Source organism: Neophocaena asiaeorientalis, unplaced genomic scaffold (assembly GCF_003031525.2).
Source record: "Neophocaena asiaeorientalis asiaeorientalis breed wild unplaced genomic scaffold, Neophocaena_asiaeorientalis_V1.1 scaffold534, whole genome shotgun sequence".
Lineage (NCBI taxonomy): Eukaryota > Metazoa > Chordata > Mammalia > Artiodactyla > Phocoenidae > Neophocaena > Neophocaena asiaeorientalis.
In genome coordinates this window covers 326,286-351,519 of record NW_020172826.1, presented here as the reverse complement: position 1 = coordinate 351,519, position 25,234 = coordinate 326,286, and the positions used below count along the sequence as shown (strand labels likewise).

Below are 25,234 nucleotides of genomic sequence, written 5' to 3'. Positions count from 1 at the left end.
TGTTATATTCAGTAAAAACATTGTTTACCTGTTGTTCAAAGCATTCGTGGGGATGGGAGAGGGGAAGGGATAGACGACAGGTCGTTCACGGACTGCGGTGGGAGATTTCCTTCAAGGCAGACGATGCTTTGGTTGGGCGGAGGGTGTCCAGGAAGGGAAGGAGACGGGTGACTGAAGCAATGCCCTGGTAACACTCCCCCCAAATTCTGGTTGAGTTCCTCCCCTCCTGAAACTCTTACTGCTGGTTGGTAAGTCATGCATTGTCATTGATGGGTTCCTTTCTTCTGTGACCTCAGGCAAGGTCAGCCTGTATATCCCGTCACGGGAGGCTTCAGGCAACCCTACCCATCCTCCCTGTCAGTCGACACTTCCATGTCCAGGTAGGTGGAGGTGGAACCGGGCGCTCCAGGACAGGCTGCCCTTCCTGCGCTTGCAGCTCGCGCGCCTCTGCTTGCCTCTCGGTCCTGGCCGGGCGAGTGCACGGCTCGGCCCGCGCGTCTGTCTGCGCAGGGTGCCTGGCTCCCACACTAGGCGTCCCGGAGGGTCCTCCCCAAGCAGCGCCAGCCACGCCCACCAGGGGGATGGACTCGGCCGCCCCGGGAACCCGTGTCTCCCTCCAGAAGACTTCGCTGCCACCTGACTGTGGGACGGGAAACGTCCCCAGAGGGGACATTATCAGAAGAGCTTGTTCGATTCAAAATATGATGGGGGTGGGGTCGGGGGGGGCGGAGAACAGAGACTGGTTTGATCTGAGTTTTCTAATTTGCTCTCTATGAGGAAAGTTGTATCAGTTTCACGTGCCAGTGTTTGAAAACGCCCAGATAGTCTAGAGCCTTCGGGACCAAGGCCGTCGGAAGAGAAGGGACGGTGCTCACAGGCTGTCAGGCCATACGGGGCTGCGTGTCCTAGTGTGTGAATCAGGCCCCGTGTGGACACGTTGGTGCGAGCGAAGCTCTGTGAGGTCTGCTGTGCCACACCGCTGTGTGTAATGCTTTTGCCTCTGGAAAGGATGGCTTCTGTGCCCTGTGCTTTGATGTACACACACATTTGTGGTGTGTCATCTGCGTGTTCAATGTGGCTTTTTCAAGGGAGCTAGCATTAACGTGCTAGAAGTCAAACTGTTGGGTTAGTAACTGTTGTGAATCTTTACTTTTTTACATCGGTATGAAATTCGCAGTTTTCTGTGGCGAATTTCAGCTTTTTAAGAAACGTTATTTTTTTCAGTAGGTTGTAAATCTAGCTGATTGCGAGAGGATGAAATTAATATCCTTCCCCCCAAATCTCTCTGTACACTTTTTTTTTTTTTTAACATTGTAAGAATTGTGTGACGACGGGATTTTCTCACGGGCAAATAACCAGCATCACGTATTTTTGCAAATGGTGCAGTTAGCAGAGCATTATGATTTGATCAGATGTTTGTATTTTTCCCATGCCTCCTTAATTTTTAAAAATTTGTTTCTGAAATATTACATATCCAAGCAGAGTCCCTTCTTTCCTTCCCAGAAGAAGGAATTAACTGTACAGGCGGCGATGAAAAGACCTGAGAAAGTTGTTTTTGTTGAATTAAATTGTTGACTTTAAAAGAGCTTGAAAAACAAAAATTTCTAAAGCGTATCTAAATTTATCCAAAGAGCCTGTTGAAAGTTCTGTCTTCATTTGTTTTATTTTTCTTGCATGGCTGTTTCCCTCCTTTGTGTTGGATGGTAGTTGGATGTTTTAAGATTTGTTTAACGCTCTACAAGTATACTCTGGGAAAAAGCCTTCATTTTAGCATACGTAGTTTTTACCTTGAAGCAGAGCTGTATCCTTCCCTTTAATTAAATCCTTCCCCTTAATTTTGTTATCAGTTTTCCATTAGGCCAGATCTCTCAAACACTACTTTCTTTATGTGTAGAAAATTATTTGGGGTGATGTTGATGGTGACCTTATTAAATTGGGGACTGAACAAATCTTCCTGTCCCCTGTCTTCTCAATTGTTCTCTCCTAGTAGTAGGAAAAAAGCCAACAAGAGAAGAAGACTCTTAATTTGAAAGTTTGCTTAAGAATGTAGACAGAGAGTTTAAAATGTGATGTCTTTAGATTTTTTAATCATTTAAAAAGCTAAATCTTAATATAGTGTTATATTTCCAGTAATTGTTCTTGAAATTCTTCTCTGAAAACTGCTTTACAAGAAAAGTGACTCATTTTTTTTTTTTTTTTAATCCTATGGCCTAGAGCCCTCCCAGGAGAAATGCCAGATTGTACCATTAGCTTGAAAAAAAATCTGTGAGGTGGCACGTAATTATAAATATTTTCCACCTGAATACAGAAAGGAAAGAAATTAATCATCAGCCTGCTCTAACTTAGAGTTAATACTTCTGCATATGAAGGTGTGTTTTCACTCAGCCAATAGCAGTCAGTGGGTTGTTTGGAAATTCTGTCTAGCTTTTGCTACAGCGGTACATTTTGTTTTCTTGTCTTTCCTTCTTTTAGGTTTTCTCATCATATGATTCCTGGTCCTCCTGGTCCCCACACAACTGGCATCCCACATCCAGCTATCGTAACGCCTCAGGTCAAACAGGAACACCCGCACACTGACAGCGACCTAATGCACGTGTAAGTGTGCCCCTGTCTTCACCTGCGAGTGCCTTACGGGTACTAAGGACTTAAACCACACAGTTTCTCCTCTTTCGCTGTTGTTGAATCTGCCCCCTGTCTGTTATTACGGAACTCAGTGTAGCCCCGCCTCAAAAGCTCTGTCCTCAAAAGCAGCTTGATTCTCACTGCTCTGGTTCTGGGTCTGAGATTGAAGAGGAGCACAGACCTCAAAAGATCAAGGGAAACTCACCAAAGGGGGGTGATCTTCAGAGCATAGCGACTGAGTAACTTGAGCGGTTTAGCCATTTACTACAAGGCTTTAACTGGGTTCCGATTCTTGAGGAGCACAGGAGCGAAGTAGATTGGAGGGTTCAGTGCATTTCCTTCTGCAAAGGCAGTCGCCCTGCATCGAGGCTTCAAGAGCACAGAATTCAAGGGAAAGGGGCAAACCAAGCCCAGGATTTCCTGTCAGGCCAGGGTTATCCCAGGCTGTTACAGCAGGGCTAGATTGTCTGAAGAGATTAGTAATTGAGTTTCTTAATCTAGGGTTTGTACTGGGATGGGAGGATGGATGGGGTGGCAGGGAGCACGTGATCATCCATAAAACCCCTGCAAATACAGGCAAAACCGGTGTGCGTGTGTTTGGGGGAGAGAGTCTAAGGTTTCATTAGCTTCTCAGAGGGGCCGTTGACCCCAAAAAAGTTAAGAACCTCAGTTCTGGAGGAGGACTGACCCCCGCGCACTATATGTTCAGCTTTTCCCGAGGTGACCGAGGAGCATCTAAAAGCTTAGATGGAGCATCTTCACAAGCCCATTTCCATGTTGTGTTCACCCCTTCTATAGCTATAGGTAAACTTCCTCAAACCAAAGGATCCTTATCCACAAGGAGTTGATGAGGTGCTCTTCTAAGTTGATGGTGTTCTGGGGGCTTACAGAGAGCCCAGAGGGTGGTCCCAGCCTGAGCTGGACTTGTGGTATAAGCAGACGCTCTGCTTCTCTCCTGCCATGTCTTCCTTATTGGGCTCACCTCTTCCCCACCCCCGCCCTTTAGGAAGCCTCAGCATGAACAGAGGAAGGAGCAGGAGCCCAAGAGACCTCACATCAAGAAGCCTCTGAATGCCTTTATGTTATACATGAAAGAAATGAGAGCGAATGTCGTAGCTGAGTGCACCCTAAAGGAAAGTGCCGCTATCAACCAGATTCTAGGCAGAAGGGTAAGTAGTGGGATGGTATGTAGATGTTCATGGTAACCACGGAACTTCTTCGGTAACATCTGCCCAAATGCACTTACATGCCAGGTAGTCCTAGAATCATTGTATAGTCACCAGCCACCGCCATTTGGGGAGTAACAGAGAGAGCACGACAGCCTTTAGGAGGAGTAAATGATACAATGCCTTGTAAGCAACTGAGATGGTACCGGCACATAGAAAACTTCCTGAAAATGATAACTATTTGTCCTATTATCATTCTTTAAACAGATATGTCTGGAGTGTCTTTTAGGCACCAGGCACTGTGGTAGGCATTAGGTAATTATTGCTGAATAATATAGATGTAGCGCTCACCCTCGGAAAGCTTGAAGTTTTGTGACAGGATACAGATATTAGACGAATAATTACCCAGTATATATATAATTAAAATTGTGATAAATATTGTAGGAAGAGCAAGGATCTGAGAAAGAACCACAGGGTGGCTGGGGAAGGGCCCACTGAGAACGTAGTTGAGGCCTGAGAGCTGCCTGGGGTTAGCCATGTGATGAACGGGGTGAGGTGAAGCTGTCTGTGTGTGTGTGTGTGTGTGTCCGAGTGCGTGTGCGTGAGTTGCGTGCGTGTGCGTGCACGCTCTGAAGCAGGAAACCACTTAGCCCACCCAGGGGGCTACAGAAAGGCCTGCGGGACCAGCCACGCTTCTGGGTGAACCCTGTCAAGCACATGTGGTCGGCTGCACCTTGCAAGACATAAGCAGATCGTTCCACCTCGAAGCTTTAAATGGAAGAATTGGCACAGGCCTGAGAAGTCTTTCTAGACAATTGCTCTCTGATTCTTAACGTGTACATGGGCCAGGGTTCTCGACTGCCTCTCTTTTTGTTGTTGTTGTTGCTTCTTTCACCCACGCAAAGATATTTTTCTGAGCACCTGTCATGTACCAGGACCTGGACTTACAGCTAGGACAGACACTCTTAGATTTCTTTGTCCAGCCACCAGCCCAGAGGCTAGTCAAGTCCTTCCCAGTACTTTTCTCAGGATTGAAATGGGTTTAGTTGGGTATCTGACGGGTGGTGGAGAACATTTGAATTTTTCTAATTCAAATTGCATTTTTCTGTAATTACATTGTAATTTTAGAAATGCTTCATCTTAACTTGTTGATGCTCTTCATATATGTGTGGTAGCTTATTTTTTTTTTTTTAATTTATTTATTTTTGGCTGCGTTGGGTCTTCATTGCTGCGTGCGGGCTTTCTCCAGTTGCGGCGAGCGGGGGCTACTCTTCGTTGCGGTGCGTGGGGCTTCTCATCGCGGTGGCTTCTCTTGTTGTGGAGCACGGGCTCTAGGCGCGTGAGCTTCAGTAGTTGTGGCACGAGGGCTCAGTAGTTGTGGCTCATGGGCTCTAGGGCGTAGGCTCTTTAGCTGTGGTGCACAGGCTCAGTTGCTCTGGGGCACGTAGGATCTTCCCGGATCTGGGATCGAACCCGTGTCTCCTGTGTTGCCAGATGGATTCTTGACCACTGAGCCACCAGGAATGTCCTGGTAGCTTCTTAAAATATGACCCTGTGTATTTGTTTTTGCAACCTCTCAAGAAATTCATGATTTGCAAATGAACATTCAGGAGAAGGAGGGTCTTGACAACCTTTGTGAGACCTAGAGATCATGTTTTAGCTGCTGTTGATAATTTTTGTCATGTTTGTTACAAACCTAATACATTTCAGCATTCATAACAGAAAACATTTAGGAGATTACCAGTCCACGTGAGGAAGCAGATGGAGGAAAGCAGGCGTTCTTGTATTATCGATTCCTGTTGGAGAGCATAAAAATGCAGTAATTTCCAATCTGCAAGACACCAGGGTTTCAGGGGTGGGATGCAGTGGTAGATTATAGCTCTTTTGGTGCCCTGTGTACAGTACTCTATCTCCCTGTGGATTCTTAAACACTTAATAACAATAATTACAATGATTTCCAAAGCCAGATCATAGCAGATGTGTGATTCCCATCATTTTTTGAAGAATTCCTCCTTGAAAGCTTAAAGGCTGATGACCATTTTCCCTGACCCTTTAAAAGAAGAAATCAGAGGAAAAGACGGGTTCTTATTTCCGCTTGTGTAAAACTCTTAGATTTTTTTGTTTGTTTGTTTGTTTCTTTTTTGAGTTAAAGGCCCATGGTCCTCCAGTGGGAATTATTTTCCTGCTCTATAGAGTTAAGAATATATGAACGTATGCTTCCTATTTTTAATGCACATTTCCAACAGTTGCTACTTTCTCAGCTCCCTTAACAATCCCCAGATCAGAGCATGTGTCCTAAAGGATGGTTCTCATTTAAGGTCTCTCTCTGTTTTTAATTTGGACACCTGTTTCTATTTATAGGTCTCTGAGATCTTTGATTAAGATCAGGTTTTCTATCCTTTCATAACTCTGCCTCTGGCAGGGTAGTCCTTGTGAGTTCTTTAAAGTTCCCAGCTTTAAAATCATGAAGTTTTACATTGGGATAATTAGAATTCTTAATAGTGGGCCTGAAATTCATCCTAGAACATTTGATCTTCTGATTTTTATTCACTTCTACTGTATTTCTAGCATAGAAATGTTCATTCATATGAATGCATCAAAGTTTTCTACTTCGTATTCTAAATAATAATAACACAAATATTACTTTAAAATAAGCCTTTCGTTTTCAGACCTTCCAGGCTACTAAAGGAAGTCCAGTTATTGCATATTTATTGTCAGAATGTCTCTTCAAATTAAATGGGTATTTTCCCAAAAACTTGGTGAATCTTTCAGTAAGCAGAAGAGATGGAAAAGCATTTTTAGTTGTGTTTCAGAAATTCCTGTAAAGAAAGATCATCTTTCTAGTCTGCATCCGACTTTATTCTTGTTTCCAGTGCAAAACTTTAATACATAGTTTCACCTACTGTTTTACTCTGGTAAATGATGTTTCATTTGTGAGTAAAGTTTGTGAATTCGAAATAATATCAAGGAACTGAAAGGAATCTAAGGTAAGCAAGTAAACAGTTTAGTTTGTGGTCTGCTTTTCTTTTCTCCTTGAACTTCGCTGTTTTGTTAGCTGGGGTCTTGTCAACCTAAGTTTCCTGTTGTAACTGAAAAATTCGTGCTTGTTTATTAACTGCTTGTTTTGGGTAGAAGACCCAACCTCCATACGTATTTGGGAGATAAGTTCTATTCACAATGCCAGATTTTCTCAGCAAGTTATAAAACTGCCATAAATTACATAAAATTATACTTTAAATTATTTAAGCTTTTTTATACTATAAAATATATTTACAAATAACTATATTTATAAAAAAGATATCTTTATACTGACATACTGCAGTAGGATGAGAGAGATTATTTGTCAAATGAATAAACAGATGTACAAAGTAAGACTTCTATCCTTACCTTTTTTCCTCTTAGTCTCTTTTGTTTTGTTCCTTTTTGATAACACTTTGCCTCTTACTGATCATGTTAGCACCAGAACTGTCTAAACACTAATGATCAGTCTTTTTTTAAAAAAAAGTGTAGGCCGATCTTTTCCGCTGTGCCCAGTTCGGCTTTTTCTCCCTGTGAAGGTCTCGAGGTCAGTACCTCAGGTTTAGAAAAGCTGTCAGTTGACAGAGGCGGTGTGACTTTTCCTGCCTGAACTTCCACTGCTCCCCAGACGTGCCTCCTTAGGCTCCACTTGACTAACTGTGATTACTCTGCTAGTACAAAGAATTGTGTCTCAGGTAACTTTTCCCAAGTGTTTGGGGTTTTTTTTGTTTTTTTTTTTTTCCTGCCACCTCCCAATCTCCTCTCCCCCCTCTGCCCTTTTTTTTTTTTTTTAAAAAGAAAAGCATATTTCCTGATTTGCCTTTAGACTCAGGCCAAGTCCCGCTGTGTCATGCATCTTAACTTTACACTCTGCACGTGTAAAGCAATTAAAAATGAAATCATCTGCTCTATCCAGCACAGAGGCCCTGGCCTTCAGGGGGCTTTTCAAAGGAAATGGAATTGGTTGCCTTGCCTGTAAGCCCCACAGCCTCTGGACGGGAGGATGGATGGGAGGATGGAAGGAGGCCGAAGGTGCTTTAGTGCTCTCCTTGAGATCAGGTTCTCGTTCTTCTAACAGGCAAGAGCAGCAGGTGTTCGGTTTCTTGAGGAGAGCATCCCTGCCATGCTCTGGGGGCTGCATCCTAACCACTGGATCCCTGTCCTGGAGGGTAGCCTTTTCTCGCTCACCAGCCTCTCTCCCTCACTCCTTCCTTTCCCCCAATCCAGTCACACCTTTCTTTTCTTTTTGTCTTATCACTTAAAAAAACAAGAACAGGGTAATTAAAATCAATATGCAGGGTAGAGGTGAATGAGAAAGAATCGCCCAGCCTTTAAGGGGAAGTTAGCGAAATGGGAAGCGACACACCCTAGAGCTGGGAGCCCTGGACTGGGAGCCGGGCTCACTCAGAGCGTGTGCGCGTGCATGTGGCTGTGCAGTGCTGTGGCGTCGGGTCCACCGCCTCTGTGCCGTCACCTCCAGCCAGTGGGTTCCCCAAAGTGCAGCCAGTTCTCCTGGGACGTTCTGGCAACAGATCCTGGCATTTGGGAAGTAGGGGGACGAACTTGGAAACTGCTCCCTGGGGGCCTGGGGTAAGTTGTGTGCAAACACACACAAGGTGCCGGTACAGGCTGCTAAAAATCCCAAACAGCACCTTGCCTGCATAAACTCTTCTGCTCTGTATTATAAATAAATATATGTTACCTAAAGGGAAGTGGAAATTTTGCAGGGTGTCAGCTGCTACGTTCCCCAGATTAGATCCTACGGTCTCAAAGTCTAGATGGCAAAATAAACTTAGGTCATGCTCCTTGTTTTCCACCCGAAGGAAGCTAAAAAACACAGCCATAAAGTGTGCATGTTTGATTACACAGCGTTATCTGTATTCTCCCTATGGACAATTAGTGTTTAAATAAGTGTGAGGGGAGGGTGAAGAGACTGAGACAGACTGACTTTTGATGTCTTGCTTTATAGACAGAATCATATGATGAAGGTTTCAGATTCCTCACATGACAGAGTGGGAGAGTGCATGGGAGGTGAGGATATATCTGTGGAAATTACTTCATTTTGCATAAATAAATGGTGCTTGGGGCTCAGATGTCAGAATGTGCTGCAAACTATGAAAAAGGGCTAAGGTGGGTGTTGAGGTTCACCAGTGAATGTTCTCTTTAATTTGTATTGGAGAAGAGGAAGGCTGGGTGACAGACCGTTGCACTTTGGATACTTTGACAGGTTTCATGTCACATGAGAACAGAATAGAGAAATCAAAGTTTGAGTCTCACTCCAGCCACCGAACTCTAGATGGATTTCTGCGACACGTGGTCTTCTGCCATTTAAAAATAAATCGAAGCTTAAATGCTTAACGTTTTCATTCTTCAGTGTCTGAAATATGAAACATATAATACTGTCGCTGTTTTGCTTTCACTTGATTTTTTCCCCCTTCCCCTTTCTTTTTCAGTGGCATGCCCTCTCTCGTGAAGAGCAGGCTAAATATTATGAATTAGCGCGGAAGGAAAGACAGCTACATATGCAGCTCTATCCAGGCTGGTCTGCAAGAGACAATTATGTAAGCACTTTATGCACACCAACGGCTCTCTCCTCTCACTCGTTCTCCCTCTGTGTTGCTCTCGTGAAGGAAATGTGTTGTAGAGTGTATCTAATGCTGGCACCGTTCTCTGTTTTTGAAAGTTAATGAACTTTATAATAAAGATTTCATGGATACATTCCATTCTGAAAGCTTTGAGCTGTCAGGTTTTTTTTGGCTATATGCTAATGAAATTTTTAAGTAAAATTTTTTAAATCGAAGAAAACCTTATCATTAAAATGTTGATGAAAAAGATTTTTTTTTGTTTTGTTTTGGTTTTTTTCTTTTCTTTTTTTTTTTTTTTGGTGGTACTCGGGTCTCTCACTGTTGTGGCCTCTCCCGTTGCGGAGCACAGGCTCCGGACGCGCAGGCCCAGTGGCCGTGTTTCACAGGCTCAGCCGCTCCGCGGCACGTGGGATCTTCCCGGACCGGGGCACGAACCCACGTCCCCTGCATCGGCAGGCAGACTCCCAACCACCGCGCCACCAGGGAAGCCTGAAAAAGATTTTTTAAAAAGCATATAATCTCATCATGTGAAGGCAGCATTAGTAATAACTAGTTATACTACCTTCGGGTATTTTTTCTGGGCGTATCTTTTTTTTTTTTTTAACATCTTTATTGGAGTATAATTGCTTTTTACAGAGGTGTGTTGTGCATAGCTTTTTATCTTTTACGTGGATATGTGTGGGTGGGTGGCTGTGTATTACATACGCTCTTGCATCATGCTCCTTGCTCTTCTCTGTAATCAGCATTCTTCTGTTACAGCCTAGTGTTTCTGTATATCACTTTTCACACGTATACAGTATTTCACTGAGTGAATGTCACAATTAACCATTTTTTCCCTGCTTTTTAGACATTGGCTATTGTTTTGTTAATAATTGGAAATTATCCTGCAGTGGATTGTTTTAGGACTTATTTCTACAGGATAGACTCACAGTAGTGAAATTGTAGTGAAACACTAGTGAAATTGCTGAGTACAGATTATAAATATTTTAAAGCCTCTTGATATATATTGTCAGATGTCTTTCCAAAATGGATTGTGTTATTTTACACTTCTTACAAACAATATATTCCAGTGACTGTTTTGCACAGACTAATTAAAACTGGGTAAAAAAACCATTTTTTTGTTCGTTTCATATTAACGTACCCTGATGCCTATTATATATTTTATTCAGATGGAGTAGGTATTATCATATTTTTAAGCTGTACTAATTTCATTGGGAAAAAAATACCTCATTTATATTACCAATTATTTTATTACTTCAGAGTTTGAATACCTTACTCATGTAGTCTTGATACAGCAAAAACTACTGAGAAAGACTATTATAAGTGATATTAGTTGTATCCTGTTTTATAGAGGGGAATGATTTTGATTACTTAAGCTCTTAATTTAAAAATTTGAAGATCATTTTCATGTTTCTTGTGAGAAAAGCATTCAGAGTGCCCACTAGGACAGACTTCACATTAAATGGAATTGTCCTTTTTTAAAAGGCCGAGGCACTATGGAGAACAGTATGGAGGCTCCTTAAAAAACTAGAAACAGAACTACCATATGACCCAGCAATCTCACTACTGGGCATATACCCTGAGAAAACCATAATTCAAAAAGACACATGCACCCCAGTGTTCACTGCAGCACTATTTACAATAGCCAGGACATGGAAGCAACCTAAGTGTCCATGGACAGATGAATGGATAAAGAAGATGTGACACATACATACAATAGAATATTACTCAGCCATAAAAAGAAACGAAACTGAGTTATTTGTAGTGAGGTGGATGGACCTAGAGACTGTCATACAGAGTGAAGTAAGTCAGAAAGAGAAAAACAAATACCGTATGCTAACACATATATATGGAACCTAGAAAAAAAAAATGGTTCTGAAGAACCTAGGGGCAGGACAGGAATAAAGACACAAATGTAGAGAATGGACTTGAGGACACGGGGAGGGGGAAGGGTAAGCTGGGATGAAGTGAGAGAGTGGCAGGGACATATATACGCTACCAAATGTAAAAACGATAGCTAGTGGGAAGCAGCCGCATAGCACGGGGAGATCAGCTCGGTGCTTTGTGACCACCTAGAGGGTGGGATAGGGAGGGAGGGCAGGAGGGAGACGCAAGAGGGAGGGGATATGGGGATATATGTATGCATATAGCTGATTCACTTTGTTATACAGCAGAAACACACCATTGTAAAGCAGTTATACTCCAATAAAGATGTTAAATAAATACATAAATAAATAAATAAATAAAATTTTTTAAAAAAATAGGGCGAGGGTGAAGCCATGAATCAATATGTAAATCAGTGTGTGGCCAGTGTGTGGCCAAGTCACTACTGGTCAGGATTTGGAGCTTAAACATTGGATACAACTATGACATAGGAAGTAAGAGTCCTCCTTTCATGACTTGGGAGCAGCAGCTTCATCATCTCTCCTGAACTGTTGTCCTGATTGTTTTAAATAACTACTTGGGTTGGCCAAAATGTTCGTTTGGGTTGTACTGTAAGGTGCTATGGAAAAACGCTAATGCACTCTTTGGCCAGCGCAGTGCTATATGCCAATGGTCAAGAGCTGTCTTAAATGCTTTTCGTGTTATTTTCTAGTCCTTCTGATAGTCCTGTGGCATCAACAGTATTATTGTATTTTACAGATGAGGGAAATTAAATTGTCAGGAGGTTCGGTAATTGGTCCAGGGCCAGGTAGTGGCTAAGCTACCAGGGACACCCAGGTCCCCCAGACTTCACAGTCTATGCCATTTCCCTCCTCCTCCAGGTGGACCAGCTCAGTCTTCCAGGACCTTTTTAGGAAGCCTGCTTTAGTTGAAGACTTTTCTCCCTGAACTGGGCTTCCATCCTCTGGGCCGTAATTAGTATTTTCTGGATAGAGCCTTCGTGATGCCCTTTAAGTGGGAAGATCAGTCCCCCACCTAAGGGGTTTCAGAAGGGTCCTCCTCTAACCCCGTCCTGGATCTCTTTTGGATGTGGTTGGCCTTATAGCGGGGAGTGGCCTTCCTTCTTTGACCTCTGGGAGAGCTTTGCTGTGCTGTGACTTTGCATAGACTTAGTGTTGCGTGTTGACTGTCTTTTTTTTTTTGAAGTGTAGTTGACTTACAGTGTTAATTTCTGCTGTACAGCAAAGTGATTCAGTTATACATATATATATATTATTTTTCATATTCTTTTCCATTACGGTTTATCACAGGATACTGAATATAGCTCCCTGTGCTATACAGTAGGACCTTGTTGTTTATCCATCCTGTATATAATAGTTTGTATCTGCTCATCCCAAATTCCCAGTCCATCCCTTCCCCATCGCCCCCTCCCCCTTGGCAACCAAAAGTCTGTTGTCTATGTCTGTGAGTCTGTTTCCATTTCATAGATATATGTTCATTTGTGTTGTATTTTATTTTTTTTCAAACTCATCCTTTTTATTTATTTATTTATTTTTGTTTTATACTGGAGTATAGTTGAGTTACAGTGTTGTGTTAGTTTCAGGTGTACAGCAAAGTGATTCACTTATACATAGATCTATTCTTTTTCAGATTCTTTTCCCATATGTTACTGCACAGTATTGAGTAGAGTTCCTTGTGCTATACAGTAGGTCCTTGTTGCTTATCTATTTTATATATAGTAGTGTGTATATTGTTAATCCCAACCTCCTGATTTATGTGTGTTGTATTTTAGATTCCACATATATGAATGATATCATGTCTTTGAGTGAAGTTTCTGTTTCTGATCCTTAAGGAGTGAGTTTCCACTTTTAAAAAGAGATAAAAGAAACACACGTTCTCTCCCTCTTGCTCTCTCCCCTCTTCTCCATGTGGAGAGACGGGAAGAGAGTAGTTTTAAAGAAAACCGGTGTTATGTGAATTTACCTTTAAAGATTTTCCTCTGCGCAACTTTTAAAGGAAATTGTTTGCGTAACTTGATTTTAGGATCTCTTTGAATGAAGGGGAAGCCCAGCTTTGTTACTTAAAATGTCTATAACAATCAAAATAAGCCTATTAATTACTAAGGCAAACAGAAGTAAGTCAAGTGGTATCACTTTAGCTAAAGATATTATAGTATTCTTAAAATAAGAGTACAGGAATACAGTCTAAATAAGATGCATGCCCTGTATCTTAGCATTTCATTGTCAGAATGATATCCTGATGCTCACTGCAATCATATTAAATATATATCTCAAAGACTTAATATCAAGTTGTCCTATTCTATGGCATTGTAGATTTTATAACTTCAGCTTGTTTTTATAACTTTCATGTTTTCATAAATCAGTGCACATATTTTCTTAGGTGTATTATTTATATTATTAGAGCTTTTAAATGTGGTGCTTAAAACCCAAGTACTATATATGATTTTAATGAAAATTTTATATGTGTTTACTACACATGAATTTTTGTTTTTGTGTTAAGCTGATATGAATACATCCAAACTCCTTAGGTCCTTTTGTCTACCATAAATGTAAGTTCTCTTGAAGCACTGATGTATACCTAGAATATAGTACAGGTTATTTCACAAAGCAACATCAGTCCGACATGTCAGGGCACGGTCGCATGTTCTAGGCACGTGCTAGGCATGTGCTGGGTGGCAGAGATGTGCTGCGACTTGGGCGGTGCTCGTGTGAGCCGATAGCCATGTGGCTGAGGGGTCCAGGGCCACAGCCCCTCATGACACCTGTGCGGAGTTACGTTATGGTGGTGAGCCCTGCCTGGGGCTGACGTCGGGGGGCGGGGTGGGGTGGGGTGGAGTGGCGGGGGAGAGGAGGGTCCTGGACAAGACGACACCCGAGGTGAGTCTTAAAGGGCAAATGGGAGCTAGGAGACGGTGAGGAAGAAGGCTCCAGACACAGGAAACAACCTTATTGCACCTTCTGGAAACCACAGTCGTTGCATTTGAAAGGGAGCTAGCAGATGCCCCTTGTCCACTCTCCTCCTCCTGGAGCACCGTAATCTTCTGAAAGAAGACTCCATTATTTTTGATATGCCGTTTCCCCAGGTCACTAATATCTGTTGTTTGCCTTAGTGTTTGTGAGGTTAGTTTCAGTCCACCTTCTGAAGATATAAAGCCTCAGTGGTCGGGTCATGTGACATGAAGAAAAACTATCGAGGTGCATAAAAATAGATACTTTTATATATTCACACAATATACTCAGTATAATCTTATGGTTTTATTTTTTTGTGAATGTGATTATTACAGCAGGCATACTGGATGTGATAGGTGTCCTATGACACGTATTTGAAAAGACCATCCTAATCCAGGTTGGTCATTTACTATTCATGTAAATCAAATACATGCTGTGTCTATGCCCTATTACAGTTATTTTTTGAGGGGAAAGTAATTATGAAGAAAAACAGAAAATTAAACTACTACCAGAGGGACCTAAAATTATAAATTTGTGATTAAGATGATTTTGAAACGTATTTTAAATTGCAGGCATATTCACGTTATTGTGTTTGTTTTAGGAAGCAGGGTCCTTAACTGCCATAAATAAGTCTTTAAAATTACCTTCTAAATTTTCTCAGGTTCTAGCTTACCCTTCTACTGCTGTCTTCAGTTACATCTTGTCTGTGCCATGGGAGCTGAGGGGCCTCAGTTAACATTGTGGATTTTTAATTAGATGGTGGAATTCACAGTGAGGAAGATTTGTCATCGACACTACCAGAAGTGGGTCCTAAGTGTGGGGCTTAGCAGTAAAAGCGGGGCCTCCTTATGAAGCGGGCTTTCCTTGAAGGTGGGCGGGGGGCGGAGGGGTCTGTGGCCACAGCCCTAGGACATCATCATCCTGTGTGTGTGTGTGTGTGTGTGTGTGTGTGTGACCACTGCTTACATCAGTACGGTACTGATGACATTAAATGCGAAGCTACAGAGGTCGCAGATAAGAATTTCTTTCTCTTGCCCTGTTTCTAGGTACAGAAGGTAAAGAGAGAGAGAATGAGGCATCTTGATCTCTTGGTTGACGGCCTGCTGGTCCTTTTGTATCACGTTCACCCGTGTGTTCACAGTACAGTCTATAACATGAACTTGTACCTGTCTTCTTCCAGGGTAAGAAAAAGAAGAGGAAGAGAGAGAAGCTCCAGGAATCTACATCAGGTAGGCGCCATGTGACTTTCCAGCCAATTCTCGTGCTTCTGACAAGCACCTTTTAAAGTAGTCTGCATCTTTCTACATGCTGCTTTATTCTTCAGCTATAACGTATGATTCTTGAACTCTGCTTTTCTTCCTGAGATTCTTTCAAAATGTTTGAAAGACCTTTCTTTTAAATGTGACTATGGGAAGGTACACCTAAAAAGCTCTTGCAAACCCTGTCACCTGGATTCCTGGTTGCTAACTGTGGTTGTTTTTAAGGTTTTGTTTTTGCTTTTGTTGTCTGTGCTCTCTTTTCTTTAACACTTCTGTTCTTCTATTTGCAAAACTCCTTACAATACAGTTTTTTATGACTCTCTGATATGCTACCTTATATCCCCTTGAGAATCCTTTCTATGGTTTGGGGTTATTTAAAGATATAAAACATGATGATAGGGTTTATCTTTCGTGTACATTAATTCAAGGCATCGATCAGTGAGGTCCAGTTTATTTCCCCTTTTCTTTCATAAAAGATAAGGCCTCTATTGTACGGCACAAATAAAACTGGCTGGTATAAGAACCATAAAAAAATAAAGCAAACAGCTCCACATTATATTGTAGCTACTACGTATTTGGAATGTACAAAAACCTCTTCAATAAAAATTTGTTAAAGACACAATTTTCTGCAGGTACAGGTCCAAGAATGACAGCTGCCTACATCTGAAACATGGTAAGAACGACTCTCTGGTCCTACTGCTGACGTTAGTTATAAACAGAGGCACTTGCTTGTGAATCTTCTTGCTTATACTGATGCCATTCAGCGTTGCTCCTTTAAAGAGGAAAGACCACCAAAATCAAATTAGTGCTTTAAAACATCTGATGGTTTTTATACCGGCTCTGGATTTGCAATATAGTATGTGTCTCTCTCTTCTCTTCTTCCCCTTTTTGCCCCTTTAATCTTTCTCTGTTCCCTTTCCCCTAACTCTTGTCAGCCATTCCTTACTGACCAGTGGCAAATCTGCCTGCTTCAGAAACAAACAAATAACAAAACCCGGCAAAATGCCATCTTACTCTGCAAACCCAAGGGCTGCACTGGAGGAGCTCAGGCTGGCCCAGGACCTGGAAGGTTTTGTGGTATAGAGACTTTTTCTCAGTTGAGATGATATATAGAGGCTTAAAAAGTAATGTATTGTTTCTAGTGAGAAAGAGAGGGATGCTTCATTTTACCTGTTAATTTAAAAATGTGGCATGGGGACTTATTAACTGTATTCTCTCAAGTTCTTTATTGGTAGCCATTGCTAGATCTCACTCTCATCTTTATAGGTGATATTTATTTCATTTCTTTTTATTGCAGTTATTTGATTTTTGACCACTTGACCACCATCCCTGGCGGGAACCTGGCTTTGTAAATTGCCTCCGTCTTTGCTAGGCTTTGAGTTCACAGTGTGTCTACACTGCGACAGTTCTTCTCAGAGGCGCTCCCTTTGACTCTGTTCTCTCTAGGAACCCCCATCCCAGTCCCGTCATCTCTATCTTTTGGGTCTGTCTCGAGTCTTTCCTCTCACACTCAGCAGTTTCACAGCCCCAGCTCAGGTGCTCAGACTTGCCATCTGGATTATTGTAATAAGCCTTTGGATAATTTTCCTGCCTCCAGACTTCCTTTCTGCCAGTTCATCCTCTGTGTTGCTCCCAGAGGGATCGGCTGAAACACAAACGGATTGTGTCACTTCCCGACTTACAAACGCTCAGTGCTCCCCACTGTCTGAGGGACGCAGTGCAGACCACGTCAGTGTGGATCTGCGTCTCCCCTGTCCTGGGGGGGTTCCACTCTCTGACCCGCCTCACCTCCAACCATGCGTCTTGGGCTCAGTCCAAACAAAATTATTTGCCGTCCCTGAGACAGATGGAGGCCGCGGCACGTGCTGTCCCTGTGCTTGGAAAGCCCGTTTCCTCTGCCTGAGGGTGGTGTTTCTTAGGAGAAGAGCATTAGCCTGCGGGTCACTTCATTCTTGACTAGAACCAGATGACCGCTTAATCTTTCAGAACTCAAATTTCAGCAGACCTTCCCAGGGGAATCTGCAGAGATTGGGGTACCAAATAGGTATGAATTTCACATCAGCTGTTTGCCCCGGCAATCTGCGTGAGCTTTTTAATCTTCATTTTCCTCCGCTGTAAAATGGGAACAATAACCGCCACCCGCTAGGGTTCTTTGTTTATCGTATGTGGCCTCCCTCCCTCCCTAGGCGCCACCCCAAAGACCTAATGCAGCTGCCTTCTCCTCTGTGAAACTTTCCTCATCTTTATTCACGTTCCCCAGGTTCTTCAAAATGTCATCATTGTTGTTTTACGGTATCAAAAGTCTTCTAAACTAGCGCTGAGTGGTAGGCTTTTCTCCAGCTGACAAGAAGATCAGCCCTTCATACAGGTGACCAAACAAGGTATCAGAAAAATAATGTCTCAGATGATGTTCATATTTAATTCAACTTAACGGCTATTAATTGATGACCTCTTCTGAGCTGGCCCCCCAGCTTGGTTATAGGAGCACAGGCTCTGCCCCCAGGTGCTCATGGCATCATAGTTCAGAAGTAATTTTAGTAGCAAGCACAGGCTCTTGTACTTCTTCTTTGCGTGTTTTTAGAAGAATATTGTCCTTTTAATGACTAAACACTTAGGTATGGACAGCAGCGCTTTTTATGCTCTGCCTCGAAACAGAAAACCCTGATAAGCATACCATGCTAAGGACCAACATTCGCTGATTTTACCGTGTCCTCTGTTTGCACCAAAATCTTTAATGCTATTTCTATTAAAAATCATGCAGAAATGTATTTCTCTGCTTCACACTTTGATACTTGGTTTTCAATCCTTAATGATTAACCTTATGTAGTATTTTAAATTAGACGATTAGGCTGAATGCATTTTTGTCCTAGAATGTATGCCAAATATCTCTTTTTAAAATAATGTTACAGTGATCATGGTGTTTTCTTGTCACTTAACTCGTTTTTCTAAAGGTGTGTCCCCTCTGCCCTGTCCCAGAAAAACACAACAAAGTCTCCCCCGCTCCCCGCAAGAAAAATATTTTCACCAGCGACCAGTGAGGCTCCCGTCGGCTGGGCTGCACTTAATCAGTGTCTCCAGTGTTCCTCTCCCCTCTCGTTGCTGGATCAGTCATGCAGCCTTTGAAGTTCTGTCCTCCCCACTATCCTGTTGTAGAGAGCGGCACTGGCAGTCATCTGATAAGAATTACTAAGCAGAGAGAAGGTCAGATTTGCATTCATAAAGATTTCCGCAAATTAGGAATGATACTATCCCTACCGTTTCCCCATCCCCTTCTTTGTTTTAGGAATTCAGAAACTTCTATCTGTGTAGTAGTTGACTTGTTTAGTCATTATTCCGCATTTAATGAGCACTTTATAAATGCCAGTTAGCTCCATAATACTGGAAATACAGTATCGAACGAGGCTCAGAAGCTCCCCGCTCTGTACTGCTTACATCTCGGGGACAGCAGTTGATTTAAAGCAAACAGGAAAGTGTAAGCGCTATAATAAAAATAAGACAGGGAGTGACTTGAGGGTCGGCTTTGGCTTGAAGATTATGAAAGGCCCTTCTGAGGAGGTGACACTCAGTAATAACCAGCTGTTTTCCCTGGAGGGGTATTGTGTGTATTGTTCTAAACGAAAGACCAGGCCAACAGAGCACCCTGTTGTAGAAAGAGCTTAGACTAGACCAGGAGTGAGGCCACACGGGCTCTCACATTAGCCCTCCCTGTGCTGTATGGCCCCGGGGCAGTAGGTGTAAGCTGGAGACTGGTTCCTCCGCACAAGTGAAAGGGGCGCTTTGCTGGCCTCTACGCACCCGGCCGCATCAGGTCCCAACGTCCTGGTCTGCTTTGTGCTTCCGCGGGCTGCACTGCCTCCCAGTGTTAGTAAAGGGACTCGGGTCTCTTTTTTGTTTACTAATTTGTCGTCCTCATTCTAGGTCTGAGTGGCTCTGTATAACTATAAGGCACCTGTATGATCTTGAAAACGACTTGTCCACGATGTGCTTGCTCTTCAATTCCTGTATAGATCACTTTCTGCCTATCCTCCCCCTCCACAGGATGAGTGCCCAGAAGCACTGCCTCTAGTTTGGGGCTTTGCTTCTCCACTGATGCCGTCACGTGGCTCCTTGTTTGCCAGACTTCAGTCCCGCTAGTGCTGGCTCCACCTTATAAAAAAGCCGAAGACAGCTGAAATGTTTGATTAGACTTGCTCCTGCACATAGTGTCCGTGAAAGCTCACAGGACTTGCTTTCAGTTCTGAAGGGAAGTTCTAAAGTCACGGCCCTCCCTGCAGGAAGGTAAAGCTAACGGAGCGCAGTGCCCAGACAGGGAGGATGCCGTTGACTCCAACGTGAAGAGACTTTTGAGAGGGTTTCTTTCTGCACAGCGAAACTTAACAATCCTGCTGCCCTTGAAGGAAATTCCTATTAGATCACTGAGCTTAGACAATCCATGGTGTAGCTCAAATGCTAGGGAACTCTCAGTACTCTGAACTAGAGTGGGACAGCGGACTATAAGGAAAAGACCCCACCCATCAGGAAAGGACTCCTCTGTGAACACAAAAGCCCTCTGAAAACTTGTTTCTGTTCCTTGAAAGACATGAGTTTCACTTAATACTTTATCATTTCCCAATGGTGGGAAATGCCATTGCAATTGCTTCATATACCCAGCTGTGTCCCCATCTCCCTGTGAGTTTCCACTTTTGTGTATTCTATAAGAATATTCACTCTGGTGAAATCAAGTTGAAACAAAGAAATTAGCGTTAACCCAGTGTCAACACCTTGCAGCAGACTTTAGGATTATTGGAAACGGGATCCTTAAAAGACATCCCTCCAAGTTGGAGGTGATCCCCAAGCTGTGGGATCATTCAGGAAATCCAGATTCATCCTTAGCTTTTTTAACTAACTTGCCACTTGTGGGAGCTGGGAGCCCAGGGCCTCAGGCAGTGAGACTTACACACGTTCTCCTGTGATGGCCAATATCATAAAATGCCAATTGTTTATTTATTCATTCTGCCAACATCCAGTGAGGCCTGCTCCTGCAAGCCAGAGCTGCTCTAGGCAGTGGGGTTACTTGCCAAACGGACCCTGTCCGTTACCAGAGGCGCTCCCAGTTTAAGAGGATGCAGACGTACAAATGGATAATTATAAAATAATATGTTTTACGCTACCAAGGAAGTGCCTACAGTGCAGTGTGTAAAAACAAAGATGACGGAAATCAGAGCGAGCTCAAGGAAGGCCTCCTGCAGTAGGTAACACTTGCGTGCCCAGTCATGGGGGAATTCTTGAGTTTAATAGAACGATGCTCGAGTTGCTTTCTTTGAGTTTCCAGTATGTTGGTGCACGTTTCATTTGGAATATGTAACGTCAAGAGTTTGTCAGAAGTCAGAGATTATCATCAAATACTGAACTTCCCTTTCTTCCTGACTTGATCAAGATTCATAAAGAATTAAAGAAGCAGAGAATTCGAATTTTTGAAAAGCTGGAGAGAATTACCATTCTGAGTTTACTAACTTAAAAACTTAACTTTACAGGTTGGTTTACTAATATTTACTTTAGCAAAACATAAAAAGTCCACTATCTTAAAGTTATATAGATTGAAAAGATACTCTTATGATATTTCAGTGTATTTCATTTGATTATATAACGTCAAAGGTCTAGTTTAAAAGTAGAAACAAGCTATCTTTTTTTTAAAAGCAAAAAATCTCTGGTTAAACGCACCCAGAGATACATACAGGCACTCACATACAGACATACTTCTTCTGGACACTATGATTTTAGCCTTGGCATAATCTTCAGCTTGTACACTTGCTGAACTGAGAAATTAGTATATATTTTTTACTAAATAAAAACATTCGCCTTTATTTCCCTGGTGCCAAGAGGTGTGTGGGAGAAGTAATTTCTAGTATAATATAGAATGCAATAGTTAATTGTGCAGCGCTTGGATTTACATCTTTAAAAATATTGTCTCTAGGGCTTCCCTGGTGGCACAGTGGTTGAGAGTCCGCCTGCCTATGCAGGGGACGCGGGTTCGTGCCCCGGTCCGGGAAGATCCCACATGCCGCGGAGCGGCTGGGCCCGTGAGCCATGGCCGCTGAGCCTGTGCGTCCGGAGCCTGTGCTCCGCAGCGGGAGAGGCCACAACAGTGAGAGGCCTGCGTTCCCGAAAAAAAAAAAAAAAAAATTGTCTCTAGCTTTCCATTATAGACTGGAGTCACGTGCAGGACTAGCGAGAGGACTGTGACCCTGAAGGTCTTCTAGGAGCGTTGTCTGAAGCTCGGGACTTAGCCCTGTCCTCTTAAGAGTCAGGGAGAGGTCTAAATATTTTCAGCAGTCTCCTTGAGAAAAACATTTATTTCGTATAGTTTTTGAAGCTCACCCTGGGGAACTTGATGCTTTTGCCTAATCTTTGCTCTGAACTCTGTTCCCTAAGTACGTATGCAGTCACCCCCATTAAGTAAGTATCAGTGAGCCTCTGGGTATTTGTTCCTAGGTTGGCATATCTAGTTAGAAAGCAAAGCCAAGTGCTTACAAAGTAGTAAAGTTGGAAGCAGCTAGAGAAATGGTAAGGCTTGTCCAAAGTCTCAGAGAAAAATTAAGGCTTTGATAATGAGAAAGTGAAAAAACTACACCGTTTTCCATCCTTCATCTTTTTGTCACACGATGAGGCGCTAAGTGTGTCAGGCACTTAGCCTAGAACTGCCACTAACCACACAGGAGACGGCAGAGTTAGGAGCTCTTGGGAAGGGAGCCTCACATCCGGAGGTGGGAGACCAGCACGGCCGCCTGCACCCTGCTCAGTGCTGTCCCCAAGCTCCTCCTGAGCGTCCTCTGAGTGGTGGCCCAGCCAGTGCAGGACCTCGCCCGCCAGTTGGCCGAGCGTCTGGATCCTGATGGAAACGACCGCAGGCGCGTCATTTGTCTTGTCAGGATCGCAGGTGTGCTGTGCCTAGGACACGGAGGTCTGTCCCTGCCTGGGGTGGTAGCCTACCCGTGTTCCCCTCCTCTAACGTCTGGCTGCAAACCCCTGCGAGACGTGTCGTGAGTTAGTGGAAAACTTGTAGAGAATTCACACGGCAATGACACTGGACTGCAGGGTTCTTACTAGGGACTCCCTAGTAAGACCATTCAGCAGGAAAATTCAGACACTGATAGCAAGGGCAGCCTTGGGCACGCTGTCTGAAACGGAGATGGCTGCCTCACGGCACCGTGTGGCTAGACCAAGCGGTGCGTGGACCGCAGGTTTTCACGTTCTAATCATTCTCCAGAATGCCTTACGCGCGCTCATGAGACGCGAGCCTTTTCATCACAAGGAGCAGAAACAGACCCCGCGAGGCTGAGCGCCTCTATTTAAGGGTGCAGGAGCGTCGCGCGGAGCACTAGAAGGTGGGCTTGGAAAACCGTCCAGACGCTTCTGCTGTCTCTCATATCTGCCCCTCCCCCAAATCACATCCTCCCCTTCTGCAGATTGGCCTCCTCGGTTCTTTGATCCACGTGTCCAGAACCCCTCGAGCTCACATATTCTTACAGTACCAGTCTCCACAAGAGACAACTCTTTCAAATTCCAGAGAAGGGTGACTTCCCTGGCAGTCCAGTGGTTAGGACTCTGCGCTTCCACTGCAGGGGACACAGGCTTTTGATCCCTGGTCGGGGAACTAGGATCCCACGTGCCACGTGGCCAAAAAAATAAACCAATACAAAGTCAAATTCCAGAGAAGGGACTCTGGCTAGCCCAGCTTGGGTCAAACTTCTACCCCCATCTGCAATCAACTGTGGCCACAGCAGATGGTCACACAGTACAAGACAGCTGTGGGGGGCTCACCGCTCCCACCGGGGCTGTGTTGGCATTGGGATAATCAAGAGGGAGGCAGGCTGCATTCCAGCAGACGTCCACCACGGCTCACTAATAAGCTGGTGGCTGGGCCTGTTAGGTCAGCATACAGGGTGATTTCATCTAGGCAACTGTGCATTCGTGAAGGAACTGGGAGAGGATCATACATAGGGTGAAAGCTTTTAAAATCTCTGTTGTGCTGCAGTGTCCTTCCCATCAAGTCTTTCCCCCTCTTTCTTTAATGGTCAGAAGAGCTAGAATTGTATTTAAGTTGCCTTGGGAAACAAACAGGAAACTGGACCCTGGGCTAGCAAGAGTGATCACGTGCCATGAAAAAATAATAGTAGACGGAGAGAAGAATAAGGCTCATTATTACAACCCTCTCAAGACACGTGGTATTTAGGATTGTTCATGGAAGCCCTATGAAATTAAGACCCACGCTATTATTCTAAGACTTTGTAGAATAAAAAAATTATTTTGGACAAATTGAGTTTGAGAGAATGTTTTCTCACTGAGCCATCCAGATACTTGAGGGAAATCATCCTTCTGGATAACAGAGTTTCCCAGAGAACTCTAGGTTTACCTCTTTAAGTATCAAAACATGTAATTTTAAATTTTCACTCTTGTGAGTGCACCTCTTTCTTCACCAGAGTACATGACAATTAAATATTTCTTAATACCTCATGCCATTATTCTACAGTGTAATGTACCATATGGTAAATGGTACATTATTTGGGTGACCCCAAATAATGTTTTTTTTTTTAAATATCTGCTCTTCTCTATTTATTGTGTCTTCTTGTTCTGTCTAGGACTTGCCGAAGTCTAGGACTGTGTACCCCTCCCCTAAAGTAGTTTTCCTTCTGATCCATTTTGTAGATTTGGGAACCAGAAAACAAAGCTTATTTGAATAATATATACATTAAAAGTAAACCGGGCCTGAGTTGGCACATGGAGGGTGCTCTTATTAGGAAGGGTAAATATGCTTTTTTTTTGAATTTCTTGATAACTACAGTGAGACCCTGAGGCCTTTTCACTTCCTTTTCCTCAGCTGTGTGCTTTGGGTCTGAAGCTGCCAGTCAGCAGATCCAGAGGAGTGGGGTGATCCTGCCTAGAACTACCTGTGAGCCTTAGCAAAGTCACTCTATTCTATTTGACAGAACGAGGAGAAAAAAAAATGAAAGCACCTCAAACAGTAGTGCCCGCTTTTCTGCTTAAGTCCTAAGTCAAATCTAACCCGAAGTTTTCTAAATTTTTAGATACAGTCTCTGTAAATATAATGACAAATTTTTTGCTGCCCTCTTGGGATTACTTTTCCCAGCTATCGGTGTGTTTCTGCAGACATTCTATTTGATAAGATATTTTGTAATATTTCATGAGAGATTTTCCAGAATTCTCTATTGGTCGTAATTTTCCACCGGAAGTTCTGTAAGTAGTATAAATCTTGCTTTTACCCCCTGAACATGCTGTGTGAGATTGGAACAACAGAAATGGAACTAACATTTCTGGACCACGTATCCTGTCCTGGGTGCTCTAATAGAAGCCTCTCCATTCCCGTCCTTGAGGCAGCCCTGCATGGGGAGGGATCTCTGCCCTGTTTGAAGGATGAGAAAACGTCAGTAACTTGTCCAGGGCCACGTACGTGGCTGGTGTGCAGCAGGGACAGGTTCACACCTGGCTCTGTCTCTCTCTAACTCAAGTCTCCACCCACTGCAGTAACCAACATTCATTGTGCCCTTTCAGATGCCAGGTACTTACCAAGCCTGTCATGTGTATTATCTCCTTTCATCCCCTCAACACACGTTATGAGGTAGAGCGACTTAACTATTTCCATTTCACAGACGAGGAAACCGGTGTGGCATGTTCAAGTAACTTGCTCAGGATAGCTCTGTCTTCAGAGCTCATGCCCAGAACCCACAACGCAT

The 25,234-nt window shown here is 43.3% G+C and overlaps 1 protein-coding gene across 9 annotated transcripts in view; it reads left to right on the top strand.

Moving 5' to 3' along the window:
- Nucleotides 1-25,234, top strand: part of LEF1 (lymphoid enhancer binding factor 1) — a 117,827-nt gene that overhangs the window by 86,514 nt on the left and 6,079 nt on the right. For 3 of the 9 annotated variants that reach the window (XM_024741903.1, XM_024741910.1, XM_024741909.1), the window contains exons 6-10: nt 297-380; nt 2,473-2,595; nt 3,629-3,791; nt 9,260-9,367; nt 15,425-15,473. In XM_024741903.1, the coding sequence (XP_024597671.1) occupies nt 297-380; nt 2,473-2,595; nt 3,629-3,791; nt 9,260-9,367; nt 15,425-15,473 (527 nt within the window). The other 6 variants (XM_024741904.1, XM_024741911.1, XM_024741906.1 and 3 more) reach the window with 5 other exon arrangements.